The sequence below is a fragment of the Paroedura picta genome, chromosome 4, assembly GCF_049243985.1.
Source record: "Paroedura picta isolate Pp20150507F chromosome 4, Ppicta_v3.0, whole genome shotgun sequence".
Lineage (NCBI taxonomy): Eukaryota > Metazoa > Chordata > Lepidosauria > Squamata > Gekkonidae > Paroedura > Paroedura picta.
This window is the reverse complement of record NC_135372.1, coordinates 113593725-113606284: the sequence shown is the minus strand read 5'-3', so window position 1 is coordinate 113606284 and position 12560 is coordinate 113593725. Positions and strand designations below refer to the sequence as shown.

The following is a 12560-nucleotide window of genomic DNA, read 5'->3' as shown; positions in this document are numbered from 1 at the left end:
CATGGTGGGATCCCACTCTTTAAAGGAAGGCAACACCAGTGGCTTATTTAAGGTATGACATGTGCCTTGGGTGCCACCTTGATAGGAGGAGTCACTGAGCAGTTTCTGTTAAGAAGATAAAGAAGAAGAGTTAGTTCTTATATGCCGCTTTTCTCTACCCGAAGGGGGCTCAAAGCGGCTTACAGTCGCCTTCCCTTTCCTCTCCCCACAACAGACACCCTGTGAGGTGGGTGAGGCTGAGAGAGACAAGCCATCCTTGGATAGTGATGATGAGTACTAAGGAGGGACAGGGGGTGTGGCTCACCTCCAGTGCAGAGTTAGGAAGTCAAGTTCGGTCTGAGTTCAGTCCAAGGCAGTCTTTCTGCAATGTTTTATCATTGAGAACTCACTGTAACACTCTTCAGGCTTTGAGAAACCCCAGAAGTGGTGTGATCATGCAGAATATGATCAAGAAGCATAGCTGTGTATACCCTTCCCCTTCCCACCCCCTCCAGGTCCATCATCGGCCATTGGGGGAGGTGTCCGATATGACCATATATGGTCATATCACCTGCTAAATGTTTTAACAAATTTTTAAAATACATTAAAAGAATTAACTTTCACCCATCAGGAAACCCTTCCAGGGCTGTCAAGAAACCCCAGGTTTCATGAAACCCTGGTTGAGAAAGCCTGGTCTAAGGTCTTCCTCTTATTTTTAAACTGCAATTCTGGCTGCAGCCACTAGGGACACAGGGAATCTCAAGGATAGCAAAAAGGCCTCTAGGATAGGCTACTCATCTTGATCTAGCATCAGCTAGATAGTCTTCCATATCTCTGAGACTTGTTTAACAGATTGTATGAGGGAGCCAACACCAGGCTGAGAATGACTCAATAATTGCCAGCCTGCAGGTCATTTTTATCCAGTAGTTTAGTCTTTCTCCTTGCATACAGCTCAGCCAGATCTTGCAGCTGCAGCACGATAACCTTTCCCTCTGAATTTCTCTCCCTCCTTTTTACACCTTTCTCATTCATTCTGTTTCCCTTCAGCTAATTTCCCCCCACCCCTTTATTTTCACTTCTTGGTCTCAAGACCTTCTCATCCCTATTCTGCTTGGCGAAGAATATCCAGACATGCACCCCCTGCTTGCTCTGTGATTTTGTGCTTGACTGGCTGGCATTGCCACAAAATGGCACTGGGTTTGCTGGGCACTGTACATAGCCCCTGCCTAGCCTGATCTCAATAGATTTCAGAAGCTAATCAGGGCCAACATGGAGGTAGACAACGACAAACCAACTCTGAATGTCTCTTATCTGGAAAACCCTACGTGATCTCCATACATCAGCAGGACTTGATGGCAAAAAAAAGAGAGGAGGAGTGTGTTAAAAACTTATTTGCCCCAGGCACCAAATAAGCCACTGAGCAAGATAAAGACTCCTTAATATAGGTTTGGACATTGTCATAGGTATTTTGTGGAGATAATATCTCGGTAACCTGAATGAATCCAGATAAGCTTGTACTGCATGCCACATGATCAGATTAAAATATGATGATGACTGTATGCGTCATCATAGCTTGCTGATACGTGTAAAATTTGTGCTTTTTATATGGGGATTTGTTCTATTTTACCCTGTCCCATGGAGGATGGTTCTGTTTCCACTTTTATTTCCATGTTATCTGTTTTTAATGTACCGTATTTTAACCACTGTTCTCATAATGTTCTACATCGCTTTTTAACACTGTTCAGATCTATGACTGTTTAAATAAAGGACTGAATCTGCTGTTATGGTGTACATATTTTTCCTGCTTTGTGCAGAATAGCCAGCTACTCAGCAGAATAATATGTCTTAAGACCATGTAAACTTTGCAAAGAAATGTTCAGGAGACACTAGCTTAAACCAAAAGAGTAAAGCAAATTAAATTAAGTAAAACAAATGATCAATTGACAGACTATGTGGACTTTTTGTGCTGAAATCAGTGATGATCAGATTGCTAGATTAAGGAATTAAAAATGCATCTTGGGGAATTTGAAAAGCATTTGCTCTACTATTCCCCCCCCCTCACCCCTTTAGCCACCAATTAGATTTCTCCTTTTGCAGGAGCATGACATTGAGACAGCTTTTGGAGTTGTTCATGTCACTCTACGTGGGACACCAAAAGGAAACAGGCCTGTCATCCTTACATACCATGATATTGGCCTCAACCGTAAGTTATCTTTTCTAAGGGATTACCTCTGTGGATTTTTTTGTTTTGTCTGGTATATGTATTTTGCCAGCTCAGTCACATTCTTACTGACGACCGCAAGGGCAAAATAGAGCCATGGCTTCTACTTCTGAACTATTTGATAACTTGCTGTGGCACAAAGTATGAATGTGATCAATCAACTGTGACACAAGGTAGAATGAAGTGGTACATTAGTATCTGAGTAATTTTGGGGCATGGGGTTTCTTTCAGATAAGTCCTGCTTCAATGCTTTCTTCAACTTTGAAGATATGCAGGAGATCACACATCACTTTGCTGTGTGTCATGTTGACGCACCTGGACAACAGGAAGGGGCTCCCCCTTTCCCTTCTGGGTAAGTTTGGCAATATCCTCCTGATCCTGAAGGACAAATGGGCCAATGGGCATGGCATTTAGGGTAGTTGTGATAGCACTCATAACAATATTTTTGGCAGGGACTCTTGCTTTTCCTTGGCCATATAGAACTCTCTAGCTTTTCAAGATACCATCTATTAAAAGCACTTGAAATGCTAAGGCCACTCGAGCGGGCCTAACTTCCCAGAATTCCCTGTGCATTTCTGCAGTTCAATTTGAGCCTAGGAATGGCTTGGAAGACATGAAATGGAAACTGACATGGTGGTTCATGATGTGAATCTGCTATGATCCTCTGGCCCCTAACTTGTGTGCATTGGTGGTGTATAATTCCCCCACCACTGGCAATTTTTAGATTCTCAAAAAGCAGCATCACAATACCAGTAGAGTATTCATAGCCAGGATTTTCTGGATGAACCCAACTGAAAAATGGTGAGAGAGAAAAAAGTAGTGGCACAGCCCTATGTAGTCCCTTAAGCCAAAAAGCAACCAATCCTGTGGAGAGAACTCTCCCTCCAGGCTTGGCTGGGGCTCTGCTGAGCAATTTGGTTTAAACCAGACCACCCAGGAGAGTCCACCAAGCAGCTGGTCCTGCAGGGAGAGTTCTCCAGAGGGTCATCAGGGGAGAAGCTGGTCCCAAGATCTGCGTGTGGCAGGGAGGGCTCTCCACACTGCACATAGACCTGGCTAGGAGCTCTCAGTTCCTGCAGCCCCAGCAGTGGTGGCTCAGGGCCACCACCACTGATCAGTATAGCTGACTATCCCCCAAATAAAAGCCAAAAAATTGGCTTTTATTCAGGCTCAACTACATTGGTAGCCAATCAGATTCTCTGATCTGTAACTGACTTAAATAATTTCCAATAAATACCTTATCGATATTATTTTGGCTTGGGCTAATCAAATACAAAGCCCTGGTATGTATTTGTTAGCATATGTTTTCACTAGCATTTTGCCAATCTTTAAGATCAGTTTTTGTGAAATTGATGTGTGTTTTTGCCAGACTGTGTGTATAATGATTATTGTACATGAAGTGTTTTTATATATTTTATCTGTTTATTAATTGGTTGTGAACCGCCCCAAGACAACAATTCTGAGAGGGGTGGTATATGAACGAACGAATGAAATCTTTACTTTTACTATACATTGGAGATTTAACAGTTGGAGATTGTTGCTGTATAGTCTCTAACTAACATCTTACACTTCAGATTCCAGTATCCCACAATTGATGAACTAGCTGAAATGCTCCCTGCTGTTCTTACGCACTTGAGGCAAGTATGCACACAGTGATCTAGATTTATTACAGTGATTACTGCAAGTGGCCAGAACCTTTCCCTTGTGCTTCTCAGGAGATGGGTATGTTCATATTGTAATAGGCAAAAGGTTCGCCAGATATTTTTTATTCATATCCCACATTAGAAGAATACTTCTAATCAGCTATTAGTCCTGACTGGTGCTACCAGTAGAATATATAGTGGAACACTTTGTGAGCTGAAAGGGGGCTATAAAAGCGCTGGTGTGGCGCAGAGTGGTAAGGCAGCAACCTGCTGTCTGAAGCTGTCTGCCCATGAGGCTGGGAGTTCAATCCCAGCAGCCGGCTCAAGGTTGACTCAGCCTTCCATCCTTCCGAAGTTGGTAAAATGAGTACCCAGATTGCTGGGGGGTAAAATAGTAGTGACTGGGGAAGGCACTGGCAAACCAACCCCATATTGAGCCTGCCATGAAAACGCTAGAGGGCGTCACCCCAAGGGTCAGACATGACCCAGTGCTTGCACAGGGGATACCTTTACCTTTACTTTTAGAGAATGATTCTTGTAGTAAGAATGCTCTCTTTTTTAAATCTTTTCAGTCTCAAAAGCATAATTGGTATTGGCGTTGGAGCTGGTGCTTACATTCTCAGCCGGTTTGCAGTAAGTGTTGTTTATCTTTGACTATTTCTCTGAAAAAAATTGAGTCAGTCTCAGCTCTGTTCTTGGGGCTACTTATTTTTAAAGGCGACTACAGTAAAAAGAAATATTGGCAAGAAAAAAGTGACTTGAATTCCTTTAGAGAAAGAAATTTTGTCCTTAACAGCTGATCAGAATTTAGAAAATGGATTCTATTTCACTGCAGAAAGCAGAGCTCCCAGTCGTTTTCTAGAAAGCATTCTGTCATTATTGTTCAGTGCCAGTTGAAGCGAACGGCCTTCTTGTTAGAGTACATCAGAATTAACCCAGATGTTGTGACTCGTGTGATTGTTTTAACCAATAGTATAATCTAGGACTAGGTTAATCATTCCTACTCATTCATACCAGTTAAAGCACAAATATTTGCAGATATCAAGGACCGATACTTCCTTTTTCTTTCCACTCTTTTTTTTTTAGTTGAATCACCCTGACTTGGTTGAAGGTCTCATGCTTATTAATATTGACCCGTGTGCAAAAGGATGGATGGACTGGGCAGCGTCGAAGGTACAACTTCTGTGACTTTCCAATATGTGGGTGATAATATTAACCTACCTTTAGAGGATCATGAAAATAGGCATGAAACCATGCTTTGGCTTTCCCTTCTCTGCATTTTGTTTCCTGATGCTTGAAGTAAGAGATATAGCAAAAAGCAATGTCCTCGCAAGTTCTATCTGCATTTTTTTTAGTTACTAAAAATGCACTAGCATGAAAAATCCCCAACTATAGAACTAACATCTAGCCAAGCAATATATAAGATTTCAAGTGAAAGTACAGTACAGAATTTCTATAGCTTCTAAAACGGCAGCATTTGTGGATATCGGGGAGGGGGGAAGAGTCCAGTCTTGTGCTTGAATGCACTATAGTCGAAAAAGTAGAGGTCGGGGCCCATGTTGGCCTGACTTCTGCCATTCTTTATTAGTTTGTGCACAGCATTTATTTATAACATTTCTGTTCCTTCTGTCTGCCCAAAACAAGAGCCATCAATACTCCCCTGTATAGGTCAGCCAAGTGACAGTCTTATATTTGAAATGTATATGTATAATAATTTTAATTCAATTTTATTGGATTTTATTTAATTCAATTAATTTAGAAATGTAAAATGGTGACTTATTTTATTTATTATTTGAATTTATAAGCTGTTCTTCATGACCCTGTCATCTCGAGGTAGTGTACAACACTGGGAAAATATATCATGTTTTATATATTTCTGACATGAACACTCCCAGCTTGAAGCATTGCTTTGGTTACCTTGTAGTATTTTAGACTATGATTACAAATGTAATTTTTTAAAAACTCTATTCCAGAATGCAGACCTGCTAAGATTGTATTCCCTACTGGGCTAAAAAAATGACACTGTATAATTTGACTTGCTTGTTTTTAATTATTTGACTGAACTGGTGTGATACCAGCAGTTAGGGTGCGAAATCCCCAGCTAAGATTGGGAAGACCCTGTTCCCCACTTGACCATGAAGATCACTGGGTGACCTTGTCTCACCTACCCCATAAGTTGGGTGTGCAAATAAAATAGAGGTAGGAATAACATTATGTACTCTCCTGAGCTCTTTGGAACAAGGGCAAGGTATAAAGTAGTCGTAGTAGTCATACAATTCCACCACTTTCTTTAATAATGAGTGTTTTATTTCCAGCTTTCTGGGTGGACAACTAACATTGTGGACATTGTCCTGTCTCACCTTTTTGGTCAGGTAAGTCAACTCCAAATTTTATATTAATTTGGTTTTTTTTAGAATTAATGTCTTTCAAGCATCTTTAGAAACTGTTCTTGATCATTGTTGCTACTAATATGACCAGCACTGCATTCTCATTTTGGGGCTTTGAAGTAGCTTTTCCATTTAGGGTAATAAATGCACACTTAAGAATGTGTGATGGTAAGAAAGGCAAGGCAGAGGTAAACAATGTTTCTTCTGTATTGTTGATGTATTGTGAAGTTTTCTACACAGCAGGAAACTTAGATATATTGACTTCCTCCTTAATGTTGTTGTCTACAGCAGTGGTCCTCAACCCCCGGTCCAGAGACCGGAACTGGTCTATGGATGAGTCGGTACTGGGCCGCGGCTCCTCCTCGTCCTCCTCCCTGGCTGCTGCCTCGGGGGCTGCCCTGCCACTCTGCCGCCAGCTCATCTTTGGTGCTCTATGGCTGGGGCTCCCCCTCGGTGTGGCACTGCTGCTAGCAGCGCCCCCCCCCCCAGTGGGTGGCAGGAAGTTAGGGGCGCCGGCAGGAAAGCAAACAGAGTAGGGGCTCAGATGGCGGTGGCGATCTCTCTTGACAAAAGACTACCCCCCAGGCCTCAGTAAAATTGTCAAGCGTTGACCGGTCCCCGGTGATAAAAAGGTTGGGGTCCACTGGTCTACAGGATGTATGTTGCTCTTTCTTTTCTGTGTATTAATACTCCACAAAAACAAACATTTTAACATGGCAACTGATCAGAATATTTGTCATTCTTCACCAGGAAGAACTGCAAGCTAATTTGGACCTGATCCAGACGTACAGACTTCATATAGCCCAGGATATCAATCAAGAAAATCTTCAACTTTTCCTCTCCTCCTACAATAGGTACAGGCCTTCATTTAGTTAGTATGGAGACCCGTTTTCTTCATTCTCCCCCTTAAAAAAAAATAATAAGAGATTTGGGAAGAGCCCACTGTGTTGATCATCTGCTGCAAAATGCAGATTGCATTGTACTTTAGGGGAAGCAGACTCCTGTAAGATAATTTAGGGAATGGTCTTGTTGAATCCTCATTGAGCTTGTCCATGTATGTCATATGATCCTGTTATGTTTGTTTAGGTGTTTTATCTTTCACTTGTTGCTTTGGTTGTCTTCTGCTTTTCAAAAGAGGCTATGAAACTGCTGCCAAAACATGGACAACAAGCACACTTCATTCCATGAAGCAGCCTTTTGGTTCTGTGGCTAGTAACTTGTAGAATATGAAACTGTCCCCGCTCCCCCTACACCCACATTTTAAGACAGCTACCCTTAGTGTGATGCTAGGCCCCTTGATGTCATTTTTCTAGTCTCCGATCTGCTGTTATGTTTGTTTGACTTACCTGTGACATTTCAATGTTAATCCAAGTTGAATAATTGTGCTGTTTTACACATAATACAAAAGTGATTCCATGAGTCCTTAGTACCACCAGCCCACTTCTTGGTGTTTGACAGGAGTTTGCTTTGTTTTCTAGCCGTAGAGATCTGGACATTGAGAGACCAGTCTTGGGTGTGAATGAAAATACAGCAAAAACACTCAAGTAAGTTTCTCCTTATAACCTTTTTCCTAACAGACTGCCTCTCCTGCAATCCTCTGACAGTTTTGTTTATGTCAACATGACTTCTGGAAATGGGCAATACCAACAGCTGCCCCTATATGTGGCTTCTCCATTTTGGCCCTTACCTTATGGAACAGCCTGCCTGAGGAGGTCAGGAAGGCTCCCACTCTTATGGCTTTCCACAAACTATGCAAGTCTGAATATTCAAGTGGGCTTTTCAGTGCAGGCAGTGGATTTGCACAGTAGTGTTTTACAAAATTACTTGGGTAAATTATTAAGGACTGCTGTCTACACTACTGTGTATAGTTTGCTGAAACTGTGATCCTACTATGGAATTTTGCATCATTTAATGCTTTTGTTCAGTTCTGGTTGTAGACTTCTGGCTGGTTCCACAACTCTAATTCCTATTGCATTGTTCATGGAAGGTCCCATTTTTGATTGCATGGACTCACTGTGTGTGATCTGCCTTGAATGAAAGCGAAAAAGGCAGACTATAAATAACACAAAATAAAATAAAAAATACTTAGAGACCTTGCTTGAAACTATGTGAATTTCTGTTTTAAGTTAATTAACCACTATTACTTCTGATGGGCTGCCTGCTACCATGCTCTTGTGTGCTCTCGTACCCCCCTTCCCTTGTGAGAGCTGAAAGGGCTCTTGACATCATCCAGTCTACCATGATTAGACCAACAAGACGACCCAGCTCACTGAAAAACATGAAAGACAAGATAAAGCTCAGACTTTGAACAATGGAGCAATAAAACTTCTAATGCCTAATTTAACGAAACTCTCAACAGGTGAGTGAGAGTATGTTTCCTCACTCACCACGGAGTATTTCCAGCACTGTTAGGGCGTACATGCAGTGGAGAGTACCTTAAGTTGAAACTGACTAATTGTGACTTTGCAGGGATTTCCAAGCAAGAGATAATCAGGGGTGGTTTGCTGTTGACTGCCTCTGCATAGCAACCCTGGGCTTTCTTGGTGATCTCCCATCCCAGTGCAAAGCAGTGCTGACCCTGCTCAGCTTCTGAGAACTGATGAGATCGGGCTAGCCTGGGCCATCCAGGTCAGAGACAGGGCAGGCAGGTGGGTCTTTATGTATGGAAACCAGGCTTGCTGTACAGGAATTTCTTCCACACAGTGAATTAGAGCTGAGCAGGATACATAACCAAAAGAAGATTGCAGGGTGGGGATGTGCGTACATGCCCAAAGTTAAGTTGTCTGCTATGGCTTTCATCCAGGTGTCCTGCCTTATTAGTGGTTGGGGATAACTCGCCAGCAGTTGAAGCTGTGGTAAGTGTGCTTAGTCATTTTGCCTTTTACGCCCTCTTTATTTCTTGACCTCTTGCAATCTTGGTGGAACGCTTCCAAGTCACCTAGCCAATTGAATTATGCTTATCAGCAGAGAAAGGTGCTTCTATTATGAGTATCCATGTGAGGATGAAATCTTCTTAGTTAATGAATGATCTGTAATACTTGTTTGACAAATTCTGACTCCATGCTGAATGCATATTTGGGGAGGTCAAAATGCATGCACCTGGTCAACTGATTTGGGTGGCATAGAGATGGAAATAAGATATGTATGATGCTTGATGGACCATTCTGATGTTCTCATTTAGTGTTGAATGATATTCCTTCCCCCTCCACCATCTTTGGCTTCCATTGAATGTAAATAGACAAAAGTTGCATTGGCACCTTCTATTAAAGCCATTTCACATAGTTAAATCCTTACCATTTAGCTCTTATATTGCCTGTTGGCTGTCATCAAATAAATTATTCTTGCCCATCATGGTTGCTTTGAACATTATAATAACTAATGGAATCTTGAATTCCCACCTTCAGTGACAACTCTGCATTTTCAGCATTTGTTTAATGTCAGCTGTCCCTGCTGTGCTTTCTTAGAGGCTTTTCTTCAATGTTCATTTATCAAAGTTATAACTTTGGTATAACTTCAAGGAGCTCAGAGCAGCATATGTAACATAATATCCTATTGGAATGCATCCAGCAACTCTCTGGAATAGATTAAGGGGGAATTACTTGCACAGTGAACCAAACAGAAATTTCTGTCCTTGTCTCTCCAGTCCAAGCACAGCGCATTGCCCAATGTACAGCACTGATCTGAAGTCATAAATTGATAGCAAGTACTTTTTCTGGGTCTGTACTTGTGGACCCATCCCCTAAATGCCTATTTCTGTGTTTCTTTAACTACCAGACTCCAAGAAGTAATCTCATCAACAAGTGCACAGATACCTGAAGGAACTCATGGTCTTCTCGATAGAAGTTTGGTCCTTTATTAAGGAAGCTACAGTTCCTTTGAGTTTTATTCACAAAATCCTTCCTTCTAGACTTTCTTTTTTCCAGTGTGTAGCTGCACCATTCTTACTTCCAATCCCCTTTCCTCCTGGATCTTTGGCAAGGACTCCTATATTTAGCCTGTGTCTTCAGGTGTGCAGTAAGGGGAAATGAAAGGTCTCTGTATTTTTCAGGTTGAGTGCAATTCACGGCTGGATCCAGCAAACACAACATTTTTGAAGGTAACAGATATTGTGTGCAATTGTGTTGAACTTTAACAAAGTCTCTGTGTGGCTTCCACAGAGGTCTCTAGAAATATATTCCTATCTGCCAACTTCCAGTACAAAAGAAGGGAATTCGGAGACTGATGCAGGATACCTGCTCTTTTAATGGTAATTTTAAACTAAAAGGCAACAGAGAATGTATTGGCATAAACATGTTTAAAAATACATTTCTCTCACCTCCAACTTTCTTATCCAGAAATAAGAGTTAACCAGCCAGGGTAGACCATATTTGGCTTAGACATCTTTACCAATAGATAACAACTTAGTTCGCTCTTAATCTTCTGCTGCAGCTGCTTCATCTTCTCTGAAAAGGTTTGGTTATAAAGCTATGAATGCCAAGAAATAGAGATCATGATTCTGCATAAAACTGCCCATTGCAAATGTCTACTCGTTTTGCCCATGGAGTAGTGATTAATTTCGTCCTCATTTTAGACCTAGTTTTTATGCCAGATATCATTATGACTGATTCCAACTCTCTTATTTCAGATGGCAGACTGTGGAGGGATGCCTCAGGTTGTTCAGGTGAGATCTCGGTGATGTCTGGCTTTGGTAGACATGAGAGTCCAAACCTAGTTTTACTTGCATTGAAGTTTTGCTTGTTATTTTTTCCAGCCTGGGAAACTGACTGAGGCTTTCAAGTACTTTGTGCAAGGAATGGGCTACAGTAAGTGCTGACAATACGAAACTACTTTTTAAAGGTTAACTGTTAGGCAGAGCTCTGTTGGATCTGGCCATTTTGGGAAGGGAGGCAGGTCGACATGACCATATATGGTCATATCAGCCAATAAATGTTGGCCGTCATTTTCTATTATACTTGGAAGCCAGAAAAACTGCTAAGAACCAAATTATGGTTGCAGTGCACAGGTCATGCCAAGTGCTTATCTAGCAACTGTGTCTCAGTTTAGAATTTCTTATTCTAGGCACCACAATATTGGTTTATTACTGAGCTGACCAACCAGCAGGGTTACCACCAGGGAACTACCATTCCTGCCTTCCTGATAGACAAATCTTAGTGCTCTGTTAAGACAACTCTGCTGTAATGCTATAATCCTTTCCTCCCTATATAGTTCCTGTGTGTACAACTTCTAGATGTTTGTACCTGATGGGGGAGGACCGCTTGTGTCCCTTTTATACATGGTTTCTAACATGAAAATTAATTTGGTGGTCAGGAAGTGAACCACATCATGTTGTTACAGACCGAAGAGAATTTTTCAGGTGCGATTGGCAGTACTAGCCAATGATCCCCAAACGGGCTGTCATCTATCAAACCAAAGAGCTGAAAATTCATGCTTAGTGCTCAAGCTGCTCGCATAGCCCCGGGCAACCTGAGACTAACTAACTGTTTTCCATTCCTTCTCTTACCTTTTGCTTCCAGTCCCTTATGTGCAGCTCAGCCACCTCAGCGCTGAGTCAGGTACCTCCAACTTTGTGTCTGGCTTGGCTGAGTTTACCTTCCCTCCACCCCCTGCTGCATTACTCTGACTGCTTATGGCATGGCCGTAAACTTTCTGTTTTCTGGGCCATTCTGTTTTACACCTCTTGCACTACAACTTTGTTTGCTGCATTTGTATTTGGTTGGCTGTTGCATGGTTTGCAGCTCACAGATGTTTCAAGAGTAATGCCTATTATTTTCAGTATTCTTTAATAGGGATGGGTACAAACCATGTGATGAGTCAAAATTCATGCCAAATTCTGGCTGGATTGGGGCTCAGGAGGTGAAGTTTGGCTCGTGTGTGGACTCCAAAGACATCTCTGAGCTTTTGGGCGTGGCTCAGGACAGCTCGGAAAACAAAACCCATCCAGAAACTCTGGCGTGAAACTGCTGGCATTGTTGGGAGGGGTGTTTTGCAGCCTTGGAAACACAAATAGGGAACCTCCAAAATTTGACAGGTGCTGCTGCCTGTCAATAACAGAGTTCCCATTTGTCACGATGGAACTCAGATTTCTACAAGCGTAGGACAAGGACGTATTGCCTTTGTTGGTGTTTTGGTTTTGAATGGAGAGGGTGTAATTGCAAAAGAGCTCTGTGGCTGGACTGGTGGGGGGATTGCTTTGATAGCTTACTCAGTTGGGCCGGAGGGCTTTGGTTTGCCCTGGGTTCCTCTGTGCTAAGATTCAGTTTTTGTTTCTTTGTTGCAAAGAGTTAAAAACAATCAGGATTGAATTCCTCTTTGACGTAGCAAGCATTTTTG

General features: G+C 42.0%; 1 protein-coding gene across 3 annotated transcripts in view; it reads left to right on the top strand.

Moving 5' to 3' along the window:
* Nucleotides 1–12560, top strand: part of NDRG3 (NDRG family member 3) — a 44550-nt gene that overhangs the window by 28269 nt on the left and 3721 nt on the right. For 2 of the 3 annotated variants that reach the window (XM_077335219.1, XM_077335220.1), the window contains exons 4-16: nt 2077–2182; nt 2432–2552; nt 3775–3837; nt 4416–4476; nt 4930–5016; nt 6159–6215; nt 6981–7084; nt 7709–7774; nt 9034–9085; nt 10279–10326; nt 10855–10890; nt 10981–11032; nt 11744–11782. In XM_077335219.1, the coding sequence (XP_077191334.1) occupies nt 2077–2182; nt 2432–2552; nt 3775–3837; nt 4416–4476; nt 4930–5016; nt 6159–6215; nt 6981–7084; nt 7709–7774; nt 9034–9085; nt 10279–10326; nt 10855–10890; nt 10981–11032; nt 11744–11782 (892 nt within the window). The remainder of the gene's footprint in view (nt 1–2076; nt 2183–2431; nt 2553–3774; nt 3838–4415; nt 4477–4929; nt 5017–6158; nt 6216–6980; nt 7085–7708; nt 7775–9033; nt 9086–10278; nt 10327–10854; nt 10891–10980; nt 11033–11743; nt 11783–12560) is intronic. The other variant, XM_077335221.1, reaches the window with a different exon arrangement.